Genomic DNA, 14,507 nt, shown 5'->3' with positions numbered 1-14,507 from the left:
CTAGTTACCTTAATATCTATTTTGCGAGCGTTTGTTAATATGCAGATTTTTCACTAACAAGTCACATTACCTTAAGTATTTTTTAAACCATACGCAAATCAAATAAGTCGATCTAATGGAAGTCACCTTTATGTTTACCACTAAAGAAAAAATGCCAATAAAATATAGGGTGTATAATCTAAAAACTCCTTAAATACAAATAACTATTTCATTTAAAATTGTTTGATATTTATAGACTTTGAGAAAAATATATGGGTCACCCGTATGGCTTTTAGATAATATAGTGGCCCTAATATGGTAAAAAATTCATAGAGAAAGTAGTAGCTAGACTTTCTGCGCATGCTTCTGCATTTCATCCACTAAGCTGCACTTTGTGCTATTTTTTTTTATAAACGGAGATTGCCAAACATTTAACTCGTTTTCCCAGAACATTTAACAAGTTCTATTATTCTGAGAAAACACTGGCGTGAAAATACCGCATCCAAACTTATTGACGATCTGTCAGCGGCCATATTGCCATGTGAATGCCTTAAGGTCATTGGTTAAAAACGAGATTTTAAATCTTGCATTGGTCTTAATTTGGTCAAAATTTTCATTAACAACTTCTATGATATTAAAATTCCTTTATTTCAATTTATTGCACTTATTGAATATTTATCACTTACACTGGTATAACGTTTACAGCTGATTTCACGGTAATAATACTAGTTTAGATAGCAACATACCGTTTGGAACGTCATGCAAATCGACAGTACATATTTTAATATAAATTTCTTGGTAGTAGGCGGGTGGGTAGGTGAAAATGATCCTTTTTTTTGCATAAGACTGACAGCTAGTATTGGTATTACTGCTTTAGCACAAGATTGTGTTCACTACTTAAACCAAAGGTATTCTAAAATTTAATCTGCTAGATTCCCGTTTCATTTCATTCAGTCTTCTTTCATTCGCATATAGTTCCAAATACAATAGCAACCTATATCGATTAATCTGTTTCTATGTATGTATTTAAAAAAATGTGTTTGCTTTGTAAATTAAAGCTACACTTCATTAAACGGTAGTAGTAATATAAGAACCATTGTTCCCTTATTTTAATTTTGATTGCGATTTTGACTTGGACATACAAACAAAAAAAAGGTTTTCGCGCTTAAATAATTCTTTCAACCTACTTTCAAAATAAAATTGGGTCGAAAAACATCATAATTATTGATAAATGTCTTGGTAATGACATAGAAATGCAAATAATTGGATATTCATGACTTCTTTCAACAATTGGATGAAAAATTCACATTCAATTCAATGAAGTTTAAATTTACATTTTCACATTTCATAAAAAGACACGATAATACACGTTAACCATATAAGAAGCAATTCTAGTTGCAAAAATGGGAAATTACAAAAACTCAATGCTTAAGGGTTCAAACAATTTATGCGAGAACTTTAAACATCAGCGTGCTCCTTTATCCATTCTCTAAATGCCGAAACTCTGGTAAAGACTCCGGGATAGATATAAGAAGCGCATATGCCACCTGAAACAATTCCTGCCAGTTTTCCGTTAATAACAGCTGGTCCACCAGAATCACCATAGCAAGCTCCGTCCCCTTGTTGACTCAAACATAATATATTACTCTCGCCTCCTGCACAGGAAATAACAGTGGAGTTAATTGCACTTAATGGATATTTGCCGACAGTCACATTGGGTGGTATTGGACCAGCTGGGTCAAATGTCACCCCCCAACCGGATATTGTCGCTACTTCTCCATCCACGTGCACTGTATCAGCATCATCCACCGGGATTGTCACAGCATTGGAAACATTTACTGCTGATTTCAAAGTAATTACAGCGATATCATAGCTTGTAAATGTTTCTCCTTTTGGTACGTCGTGTAAGTCGAAAGCGGTGATTTCAATTTCTTGGCCACCATTTTCCCAATCTGTAGATCCTACCCGTACGCTGTAGTCAGATATTCTGGTTCCTTCGAGCCAACAATGTTGCGCAGTAAGTACCTTTGTAGGTGAAATTAGAGTTCCTCCGCAGTCCTGTTGTCCATATAATAAAATCGCTACCTGGTACGGTACTTGAGAAATGTCAACCTGTTCGCCTCCAATAATCCTGGGACCCGTACTTTGTTTTTGTGGTGCGGCTGCAAAGGGTTTTTTTTAGTTTTTAATTTATATGTCTATATCGGCAATGTTTTTGGATTTTCGACCAAATATTTTTTTGTTTTAACTGGAACTTATTTATTTAAGGCAAAACATATTTAAAAAGATAAGAGGGAATAGTTTTATTATTTTTGATTGGAAAATTAAAAACGATTTGTTGAAATGTTAAAAATACTATGAAAAATTATAAACTTTTCTGAATCTCCTCTGCGTCGGGTATTGACTTTGCTTGTTTCTTCAGAGTGCTGCCTGAAATTGATGGCCGAGGGTCAAGGTGTCATCGGGATGTTTAAGGATGGATAGAAGAAAGTGCTGGATGCAATGATTTTGGCCTTATCGAATAACATCTGACGTCCTGTTTGGTAATAATGATCAGGAACTGTTGATGTCGTTATTTGTCGAAATCGATGTTTTAGTTTCGTTGATATTTTTCGACCTGTTTCTTCGATATATTCTTTGCCACACCTCCAAGGTATGCAGTAAATACCTGATGTCTCGACAGAAATTTTATCCCCAATCGATCGTAGGTGTAGTAGCACAAGTAGATAATCTACTTTGAAAGTTTCATTCTCCTATCAATATTTTTAGAAAAGATTTTGAACAAATATTCCCTCTAAAATCGAAACTGTGTAAAATGTTTTGTTTTCGGGTCGCACGGTCAGGAATCTTCATCTTTGCTGGATCACTTAAATTCCATACAACCAAACATCAATTTTCTTTCTAGACATTCTGAGAAATCGACAACATAATGCTACTCCTTCTATAGAAAATTGATTCATACCGATATATACCTAAATGCAAATCATTTGAGACAGTTCTATGAAGAACACAGTACCAGTCGGATATTGATTGTATCGTGCTCACAATTATAGAGTTAATTTGTATATTTTCAAGAAAGTAGTATTTGTTTCTAATAACAAGTAGTTTGATGATTTATGTAATTCATAGTAACTAACAAAGATCTTACCAAAACAATGCACACAAATTAATAAAATTATACTTAAAGCTAACATATTTCATTTATATTTATACGATTTTTGGAAAAATTTTGACTGTGAATATGTGAAATACATCTTTTATATGTAATTATTAGATAAATAAAACTACGATAAAGTGAATATAGCGTTTCAAATACTCGAGATAAGAAAGTTTTGCGCAATATCTGAAGATGGACATAACAAATGCCGGAAACATATTCTCCACGATAACTGATTAATAAAATGTGAAGAGCGAAGTTATGCTGAAAATTATTGCCCTTGTTTTGGGTTGGAGTTAAATGAAATGAAATTTTGCGTGAGTAAAATCTCAATATAGCACTTTTACTTTAAAAAAATAATAAAACTAATTTTTTTCCCAAAATAACTCGATTTCTAGACATTTGATAAAGCATTTGTTTCGATCAAATTAATTTTCTAAGGAAGCATGGGGAACACTGACAAAAATTTGTCTTATGCCCATGCAAAAACTCCAAAAATTTTTTCAACTTTTTGGGAATGCTTCTACATTCCACCAACCTTGCGGTACTTCGCCCCATTTTCTTGCTAAACAGCAGTTTGACAATCTCGCAGCGGCCATGTTGGGTTTTAAAAAATATAGTAATAAACACGGTACTTTTATGTTATGCCAAAGACACTCCGCCCCGATGCTCGTCTTGCTTCCGTTTCCTCCAGTCGAGACACATTTTTAAAAGCGAATCGCAGATATTTCCATATATAGCTATTGCCTTAATGGCTTACTATAAGGCGTAGGTTAAGATCATTTCTTAAAAGCGAGACTTTAAATCTTGGTCATGCACATGTTGAATGAACCCTCTCAAAATTTCCATTCATAGTTGATACATAAGTTCCTGTATTATCAGCATGGGCATGGCCATTATATCTTTATTAATAATTTGTATCCATCTTTTATTGTGAATATATTTTGGTTGTGTAAGATAGTTTACTAAAAAAGGTGAAGCAAAATGTATTTTTCTACTCCCCTTTGTAATATACCTAATTATACACCGATCTAGCATACCGGAAGTGTAATATTACCACGTCAGTTTCTTTTCCCACGGATCCGAGCCACTTCGGACATTTCCGGGATATTACCACACGGGTTTGGGAGCAATCAGATGTTTTCCGAGATTTTAGGCACGGCTTGAACTTTGACGTGTGTCAATTGGCATGGCATGGCAGTGAATTTCCTCGTGTTGGTTTGCAAAAATTTACCCCGTAGAAAAAGTATAGTATGCAACACGTTTGGTAAACTTTTTAAGGCACTCGTTTATTAAGCACTAGCTTCACTGGTGCCCAATAAACTCGTGCTTCAAATGCCGTTTACCACACTTGTTGCATAATATACTATTAACTTCAGTCAGGCTATTCCTGGCAGATTTCTATTTATTAAAGGAATACCGAACTATTCGAAACACATATTTTGTGTCATCGTTGTTGCTGATCATTCTAGACTTTTTTTGGGAAATTAACGTATTGTCTCCCTTTGGTACACTAATTTATATGTATTTATATCTTTCCTATTTATACTTATATTTTAACATTTTCTTGAGTCATTTTGTTGATTTTATATTCCCCATTTTACTAATATCGCTATTACTTTTGATACTGTGGATTTGTGCGTCGCCATTGAATTTATTGCTTAATATACTATTAGCAAATGAATCGGGCCAATAACAGATCTATGTCCACCAACTTATTGGGTATAAATTGCAACAATAAAAATGAAGAACAATTTTGAATCTTTGTCTTTATATTCAGTCTTGAGTATACATATTAGCAGTTATCTAAAACAGACCACGAAAATTTATTGCCGCAAAATATTTCGCATCCCTCCTGGAATGTTTAAGCAGCACACCTTGCTCTCAAATTATGTACGTGGGGGGACTGACAAATAATTAAAGCATAGTTTCCATTCCAGTGCCTCTCTTTATTAACAATTTCCCGGCATCTCGGTTATAAGTTTAAGATCGACTGAATGTTTACAGCACTTTTATAACTCTACGAGAACTGCTAACTCTTCGATATATTAAGTATTTATCAGGACCAAACTTCAAGATGACGTTGCAAGAAAGAAAAGCACTAACACTACTACGGCTTACCAGTTCCATATTTATGCCATGGCGGAACACGCAACCACATCCATCATCGAAATCGAGAAAGTCGCAGATATGGATTCCCTTGATATCCATAATTGCATAATATCGTATTATTATAGATCCTTTATATAGGTCCAACTTGACAACAATCTGCGTGATCTGCTATAATTTGTTACAACCAAATAGATACTTACGTGAGAGGGGAATGACAACGACTAACACACAAACCATAGGTTATATCACCGAGGTAAAATTAAAATTGATTAAAATAACCCAAATATTTAAAAAATGTATTTCAAAAAATCTCGACAACAATGTACCATTTAAAAAGGTTAATGAGATTGTCAAAAGCTGTCACAATTTTGAGCATTTAATTGAAGTAATGTTGTTGATGTGAGTTTTTTGTATTAAATGAATGCGACCTATCAATTTTATGAAGTATTCTGTACATCAAGGTGGGTCCATCAATAATAGCGAATTATATATCTTGTTTTGTCTGTTTTTTTTTTAATGAAATATGACAATACTGTCAGTGTAACCGAAAACATCATACGGCTCATAACCCGGGAGTAGAAACAATATTGCTTAAAATTAGAAGGGTACTGAAAGCAAATCGTCAATGTCATTGAGTTTCAGAATTAATAAATGTTCTCCAAAGTAAAATATTATTTGATACCGCACTCATTCAAAGGTGCATTTTAAAGGATACGATACGGCAAGCAATCCTGAATTTGAATTTTCCCTTAACTCGTCACGGGAATACGAAACAAACTGTCGAAAATGTCGGTCGCCGGGCTCTGAAATTTTCATCGACGCAACGTAGTTCCGGTGAACTAGTTCGAACTGTCTACATCTCAAACGTTACAACGTATTGGCCCATTTTAGACAAAGGACTATTTCTACATTCTGGCGCGTTTGAATCAAAACATCAAAAATTGCATTTTCGAAAACAGAAATTCCATGAATTCAATTTTCAATTGCGCTTGCTCCTTCCCCAAATAAAAGTCTAATATCAATAATTTCTTATTCAAATTCTACTAGAAAACCATTTCTAACAAAACAAAATGAAGCAATGTATTACAGAAAATACTATTATTGGCAACAAATTAAAAAACTGGCGCAACGCAGCAACAGAAAAAACAAAAATTGAACCTGCGTGATCCGGTTTAGTTAGAATAGAGATTGGTTACTCGAAGTCGAACGCAACGTCAATTTCATTCGAAAGATGTTTTTCGAAAAATCGACTTGGCAGTTAATCCTAAGTAAAGGGACAACAAATGATTTTAGAAAAAACTTAAATGCTCTGAATCCCCGAATTCATAAAAAATAGCCGTACTAACTCATTATATTTTCATAAGAATGTCACATGTAATAATAATCGTAACAAGATCAAATACGACATAAACCAATTTAAATCTGTAAAATCACCAGGTCTGAACATGTAAAGCATTGTGCATTAAAAAGGAAAACAGCAAATGTTAATGCCACACTTGCTTAAAATATAGGTCCATTATAGATAAAATTATAAATAAAAAACAAATCCAGACAACCGTAAACAATTTAAAACAATTACATATATAGAAGAACCTAGTGAAAAGCTCTCAAAACATTTGTCAAAATGTGGTTTAAAAATAGCTTTCAGAACTAACAACACAATAGGAAAATCTTTAAAAACCAATAAAACGAAATATCCAAAATCTCAAAAATCAGGTGTCTACAGGTTGAATTGCGGATCTTGTCCTAAAATTTATATTGGACAAACAGGTAGATCCTTCAAGAAACGCATTAACGTACATAAAAGAGCGTTTAAAAACAATAGTCTAGATTGTAATTATGCTACGCACTTAAATACAGAAAAACACATTTTTAACGACAATTTTGATATTTTACATACAGCCACAAAAAATAGAAAATTAAATTTATGGAGATTGACAAAATGAAACATTCAAATGTATTGCTTAACGATCAATTAGATTTAAATACCTCTCCTTTATTGAATTTAAATTTTCACAACCTTAATTAAGGTTTTATGGTCATTTCCGGTATATATAGTAGCAGGTAGTTTGTAAATATTACATTTGATAAAGACACGGTGTTATCGAAACAATTGTCATGTCAAAATATATAATTTCGTGAAAATCCGAACCTTTAGTTCTTATTTATTTTGATAAATGGATTTTCATCAAGTAAAAGCCACCTCAGTTCAAGTATATATTGTAGTTTGCTGATTCTACAACCGAGTAGCTGTATTAGACAAACCAACAGAAGGATTTCAGCTAGTCACAAAATTAGTTTCGGGATTCGATCAACAAATCAGGATGGCGCCCTGCACTTATCCAATTGGCAAGCAAAATATTTCATACAAGAAACAGTAATAAAACGAATAGATCAATGTTGGCAAACAACAGTAACATGGGAACTACATCCGGAGAAATAAAGAACTGGTTTAAGAAATAACTTGCTAATCGGGTCAAAATATGTAGGTTTCGTTTTAAGTTAGTTGTTAAATATGCAAGACGACTTCCGACATTTTGTGATCCAAGAAAGAAAATTGTTTCTGCTTTGCTTAAGGTATAAACATTAACTTTATTTATGCAATAATTTAAAGTGGAAATTACTTAAAATTTTTAATAGGTCCGGAATCCGTAACCAAATGTTGGTTGAGAACGCTGCATTTTTGATTTTTTTTTTAATATACCTGATATTATGGTAATATACAAAATTTGGAAAACTTCTTGTATATGTTTTCTCTGAATCATCATAATTTGATGCGAATCAAGACAACAGTTGGTCTGAAAATTATGTTTCAGTATGAGGTACTAAATATTTAATTATATGATAAAGATGGCAAACACACAATATAGGCACATTTGATCAGTTCAAAGAAACATTGTTTTTTATGCATTTTTGTATTATTTTCCTCAATGGAAAACTTCCAAAATTATGAGGGAACAATCGATGCCTATCTATAGGGTGGTAGAGCACTTACGTAGTGAAGTGAAATGGTTAAAAACGGTTAGTTAGGTTTACACGGGGTCCTGCGTTAAATTTGATTGATTTGAGGTTGTAAACATTTTGTGCTTGCGATTTCTCTTACACGACCTACAAGTTGTCATTTTAAATGCAAGATATACAGTTAGGATTGGCCACTCTGTGTAGCGTGGCAGAAATATCTACTATAAAACTCACCTATTAATTATCTATCCATACAAAACTAATTACTTGCAGACTACGAAAATATTCATCAGAGGCCTAGGATGGTATGATCACGGACTTAGCCGGGGAAAGGTTTAATTTTATTCAAAATACATAGATACAATTAAGAAATTATCCCGAATTTACTGCCACTTAATTAAGTATAAGCGCCCCCTTTGTACTTTATTTACTCTTAAAATTTAAGCGGAGACATTTCGAGAGGGGTTTAAGGTGCAATTAAGGGGGATTACAACAAGTGTTTCCTTCGCGGAATTTCGCTTTGGGCAGAAAAGTCTGATTGTTTCGGTACAAAAATAAATCTTGTTGTTTTTTACCGAGAGAGATCCTTTGTCATTAGTACAAATTGTATTATCATATAGGATTAGAGAAATCCAATTTTATTCCAGATGGAGGAGCTGGTACGAGAGATGCAGGACACGGAGCAAGGGGGCGTTCCAGTCAGAAGTCAGAAAATATTCCTAACTTCTATTCCCGCTGCCTTCATGGGTGAGCTATATTCGCTGTGCTCTTAAAATAGTTTATTTTTGTTAAATTCACCATTAAAACTAAAAACTAAAACCGTAATAGGTAGTTTGTTTTTAGCTGAGCCCGATAATATTTCTTTAAAGAAATTCATTTCTGATACTTCAGGAACAAATATGGTGGAAAAACTGAAATTTTCGATTTAATTTTTTAGCACTTTATTTGAAAATTTTAAAGAAATTAACAATCCACATTGAACCTTTTTGTAGCTCAAGCTTTTTCCATTATGATCCTATTTAGCGTTTCACTGTGGAGCATATATTATCGGATTTTTTTTAAATTAATCCTGTCACGCTTTTATTCTGTGCCGTTGCCTTGAGATTTTTATGTTTTATGTTTTTATATTATTTCACATTTCATTTCTTGTGTTTTCTAATTGGATATATGAGCAAACAATTCTATTCCATTCTACTATTTGAAGGAATTATTGCAGCGACTTACATTTTTGCTCTCTAATTAAAAATCGTTTTTGTTTGCATTAGATGCATTAATTTAGGTATTATCGTCTAGTCTTTTGCATCTTTTCTTTCTTGGTCAGTGCTGTTGAAATTTTCTTTTCAAGTTTAAATTCCCAACTTCAAGCTTCCGTAACTCCATAACAACATTTTGCGTCACACTTGTAGACCTGGGCCCTGCAACCAGTTGGATTTTAATTTTTCAAGGGTGCCCAATTTTTATGTGACATTAAATAGGGTAGTAAAATTTTATCTTTTATTAAATGGCCTATTAAATTCTGGCAGTATAATAAAAAGTTAGGCTAAGAAATTTTCGTTAAATTCATCCAATTTCTTCAATTTAAGCCGGTTAGGTTTTTTGAGAGGGAATTTATAAAACCTTATTAAACAAGTTTGCAATGTTTTCTGCTACCCACTATGACAATAAAGCTATTGAAGTGAACTAAATGCTCAACAATTAATTAAAAAGCCCTCTTTAACCAAGATTCTAGAATGTAATAGTTATAAATTCATAATAATTCAATTCCCAATAATGTTTAATATATAATATAAAATATTATTGAATTCCGCATCAACATTTAAAAATTTGTACCAAAATCAAGAATTTGATGCCTAATATCTCCCAATTCAAACGGTCTACAGAGTATTAATGAATTGTAAAAATTTATTATTAAGCAAGATGAAACAACGAACACCATACACATATTTTTTAGAAATATGTCAGATAAAGCTCATACAAGGATAATATTTAAAATTTACGACTTTAATTAGAGAATAATGGAATATTTTTTTTTTAATCGAAAACGATAACGGTTTAAACGATAATTTATATTTTTTTCAGGTTACGACCTAATTGAGTGGCTGATGATGCGTCTCGAAATTGAAGAATCCGGTAAGTTTCTATTCTATTCTATTTCATTATCAACAATTTTTATTGTATTATTTCAGAGGCGTTAAATATTGCCAACCAATTATGTCAGTACGGTTATTTTTTTCCAATAAGCGACTCAAAGAACCTCGTAGTTAAGGATGATAGTTCACTCTATAGGTTTCAGGTAAGCTTTTGCTCTCCGATTAGTTGAATGAATTACTGGGGGCACTAGAGTTTTGCATGTTACTCTCTGGGATTATCCATATTTTGTAATTACTCACTTTTTTACGGCTTTCTAGTAAACAGTACAAATTTTATTATTCTGTGCATTATTATTATTTAATAATTTGGTTGAAAGAAAGTCAACCAATTCTTTCAAAGCTTTTCGAACGTTAGTTGCGCATCAATTTGAGTAAGAGAGTAAAACATATCTGAATTATATAGATAGTCAGTATTTGACTGTACTTTCTTTATACATCAAATAATCCAAAAACCAAAAGAGATAGGTGCATTCATTGCTGCAACAATTTTGATTAAGGAAATTAAAAATACAAGAATAATCCTCCACATAAATTAATCAAATATTCTGTAAAACTTAAAATTACATCTGATAATATATAAATAATACTTTTTTATTTTAAGTTACCTAAATGGCAGCATAATAATTAGGATAAATAAAATAACCATTAATCCACATTACAAATAAATACCGTTACCAAGGTGAACCATTTTTAAACTAAAAAAAAACGAATTAAGTTTCCAGGTCTATTTTCTTTCTCATCTGCCCCTTGCATTACGGAAGCCCTACTAATTATGTCTAAATTTCGAATCAACCTCTTACACAAGAGCTTTTTGTCTCGGGGCATCGACACTAGCATCCCATCTAGCTGTTATATTAAGAAACATTCACCCGCATTATATCCGTTACAGTCTCCCTATTACTGGCCCTGGCAAAACAAACCACCAGACAACGTAGATTACGCCATTTATTTAGCGAAACGGACACTCAGAAATAAGCAGAGGCACGGGCTCGAGGACTACGAAGTGGAAGCAATGAACAACCTGAAGAAGAACCTTGCCAACAAGTGGGACATTATCACAGCACAGGCGGAAGAACAGGTCAGTGTTTAAATCGATCCATGTGCTTGCGCATTTCGTATTGACGAACGTGACATTTTTTCATCTTAGGGATACGAATTCCATCCTCCAGTACACCCAATATAGATTTTACAGGAATAGTAATAGTTTCTACGTGACATTCAGTTATACCAAAACGAAATTAAGTTCTCTTGTAATGGAGTTGATTAATTATGGTAACATGAAAACTCGGCTGTTGATATGATATGTATTCAGTCTGACACGTAGTTCTCGCCTAAATAAACTTAGATAACGCGATCTCGTCATTTTTTTATCGCTTTTGGTGAATGAGACATAAGACGCAACGTGACTTTTCTAGTACGTTCCTTCAATTTCTTCTATTAATAATTTTCATCTTGCCTATATAAATTTTGCACTCCATACCACATAAGAGTTTAAGATTCCATTTAACTATCTAACTAACCATGTCATAGCAATTCAATTAAAACTTTCTCGCTTTGCCTCTAGAATTCCGTTGACTGCGAATTAAGTCAATTCGTGCCTTCCTGGGCTATTATGCTTGAAACTCTAATGCGTCATCAGTTCTTAAAACAAGGTTTCAAGAATTGAACTACACATATCAGTATTGATTTATTGACATATTGATATTCATATGTCTACCTATACAGGGTGATTGATTAATACTTGGAAATATAATAACTGCAAAATTCTGAGCTCAAAATATTAAGATTTAAACCACTGATTCGCAGGACGTTTTATTCAAAAATTTGAAAGACTTTGTGCCTAACAAAAAATTATTTGAGTTATGCTTATTATAAGGGGTGTTTTTTTTCAATGTATAGAACTTTAAGTTACAATAAAACAACGATGGATTATTCGATTGACATGAATTTTATTTATCCGAAAGAGAATCTTGTGGCATTACATTTTAAATATGATTTCGGGCATATGACCGCCACGGCTGGCGCGGATGTAGTCCAATCTGGACGTCCAATTTTCGACGACTTTTTCCAACATTTGTGGCCGTATATCGACAATAACACGGCGAATGTTGCCTTCCAAATGGTCAAGCGTTTGTGGCTTATACGCATAGACCAATGACTTTACATAGCCCCACAGAAAGTAGCCTAGCGGTGTTAAATCACAAGATCTTGGAGGAAAATTCACAGGTCCAAAACGTGAAATTAGGCGGTCACCAAACGTGTCTTTCAATAAATTGTGGCACGAGCTGTGTGGCATGTTGCGCCGTCTTGTTAAAACCTCATCTCTTGGAGATCATGGTTATTCAATTCAGGAATGAAAAAGTTAGTAATCATAGTTCTATACCGATCACCATTGACTGTAACGTTCTGGCCATCATCGTTTTTGAAGAAGTACGGACCAATGATTCCAGCAGCCCATAAAGCGTACCAAACAGTCAGTTTTTCTGGATGTAACGGTGTTTCGACATACACTTGAGGATTATCTTCGCTTCAAATGCAGCAGTTTTGTTTGTTGACGTAGCCATTCCTCCAGAAGTGCGCTTCATCGCTAAACAAAATTCGCTTATGGAAATCGGGAAAAACGGCAATCTCGTTTTGGACCCATTTGCAAGCGTTGTTCAGGCGTGAGTCTATTAATGATGAATTGCCAAACCAAACTGAGAATAAATCACTTGACAGCTGTTAAATCGGTCGCCATCTTGAACAGTAATGCCAACTTAAAGTTCTATACATACAATGGCAGATTTTCCATTTTAATACTTTTCTTTTTTTTTTATTCATCAGTACTTTATATGTAAATAATTATTTCTTTGTAATGATAAAATCATAATTTTCCGATAAATTTAAAGTTAGTAGTAGGATTGCAACTAGCATAATATACAATTTTATTGATTACTACTGTTTACAAGATATAGATGCGTTCAACATTTAAAAATAAATTTTGGTTTTTAAAATAACCATTTGATTACAATCTAAATAAAATTAAATAAACAAACAAATATCTAAATGATTTGATTTAATTCTTAATATTACTGTTTATTTTTTGTTTTTTTTTTCAGAGACTTTTTCACCTTTCTGATTTTTCCTAAACAATGAACACAACTCGGCTGGGAATCTATTTTTATATCCCAGAGTTGTATGACATTTTGTGCATAGTAACTCTTAATTGATTCCTTACTGTCTAAATTATTATATTTTATAAAAATTAATGCTTTTGAATACTGCAACGAATTTGCTGAGAGTTTTGGATGTAGCAGAAAACGCCGGCTTTATTGTCATTAAACAAGCAAGGAAAGCTTTCGATACCCTCAATCTATGGTCTGTGCCAAGTTAAAATACTTCAGAATTAAATTTATGACAATATAACTGATTCGTAACTACTTGGATTTGCTTTGGTTCAGTTTCTGTCTAATTCAGCTAAGTATTAGGTAGCTGAGAACTTGGATATATTTACAAATGGCATTGAAATTTCAGCTGTTAATAGTATATTATGCAACAAGTGCGGTAAACGTAATTTGACTCATGAGTTTATTTGACGTGAGCGAAGTGCAGCGGAGCGAATATTAAATAAACGAGTGACTTAAAAATTTTTTCGACTCCCGTCGTAAAATACCTAATTACCCATCGATCTAGCGTTTACCGCACTTGTTGCATAATATACTATTACCGAACGTGTTGCATACTATACTTTTTCTACGATAGATCGTTTTTGGATACATTTTCGCAAAACAACAGTCGGAGTTCAACAAGCGAACGGATGATATCCCGGAATATAGTGTCATATATATATATGTATATATTATATATATATATATATATATATATATATATATATATATATATATATATATATATATATATATATATATATATATATATATATATATATATATATATATATATATATATATATATATATATATATATATATATATATATATATATATATATATATATATATATATATATATATATATATATATATATATATATATATATATATATATATATATATATATATATATATATATATATATATATATATATATATATATATATATATATATATATATATGTATATATATATATATATATATATATATATATAT

General features: G+C 32.4%; 2 protein-coding genes across 5 annotated transcripts in view; one reads left to right on the top strand and one right to left on the bottom strand.

Moving 5' to 3' along the window:
- Nucleotides 1-14,507, top strand: part of LOC132702830 (regulator of G-protein signaling 11) — a 161,104-nt gene that overhangs the window by 106,176 nt on the left and 40,421 nt on the right. For all 4 annotated transcript variants that reach the window (XM_060671641.1, XM_060671643.1, XM_060671640.1 and 1 more), the window contains exons 3-6: nt 8,857-8,956; nt 10,289-10,339; nt 10,396-10,502; nt 11,249-11,437. In XM_060671641.1, coding sequence (XP_060527624.1) covers nt 8,857-8,956; nt 10,289-10,339; nt 10,396-10,502; nt 11,249-11,437 — 447 coding nt within the window. The remainder of the gene's footprint in view (nt 1-8,856; nt 8,957-10,288; nt 10,340-10,395; nt 10,503-11,248; nt 11,438-14,507) is intronic.
- Nucleotides 821-3,208, bottom strand: LOC132702834 (trypsin 3A1-like). The gene is made up of 2 exons (XM_060671647.1): nt 3,128-3,208; nt 821-2,141 (listed from the first exon to the last, which is right to left on the bottom strand). The coding sequence occupies exons 1-2, from the start codon at nt 3,171-3,173 to the stop codon at nt 1,438-1,440; spliced, it is 750 nt and encodes a 249-aa protein (XP_060527630.1). The 5' UTR covers nt 3,174-3,208; the 3' UTR covers nt 821-1,437.

The sequence above is a fragment of the Cylas formicarius genome, unplaced genomic scaffold, assembly GCF_029955315.1.
Source record: "Cylas formicarius isolate icCylForm1 unplaced genomic scaffold, icCylForm1.1 PGA_scaffold_6__28_contigs__length_40554024, whole genome shotgun sequence".
Taxonomy (NCBI): domain Eukaryota; kingdom Metazoa; phylum Arthropoda; class Insecta; order Coleoptera; family Brentidae; genus Cylas; species Cylas formicarius.
The sequence above is the reverse complement of the archived record's forward strand: the minus strand, read 5'-3'. Positions and strand labels throughout refer to the sequence as shown.

Excerpts from the sequence above, each read along its gene's own strand:
- LOC132702834 (XM_060671647.1), bottom strand. The coding sequence starts at position 3,173 with ATGTTAGCTTTAAGTATAATTTTATTAATTTGTGTGCATTGTTTTG. Across the intron at positions 2,142-3,127 it reads AATTTGTGTGCATTGTTTTG|CCGCACCACAAAAACAAAGT; the intron begins GTAAGATCTTTG and ends AACCCTTTGCAG.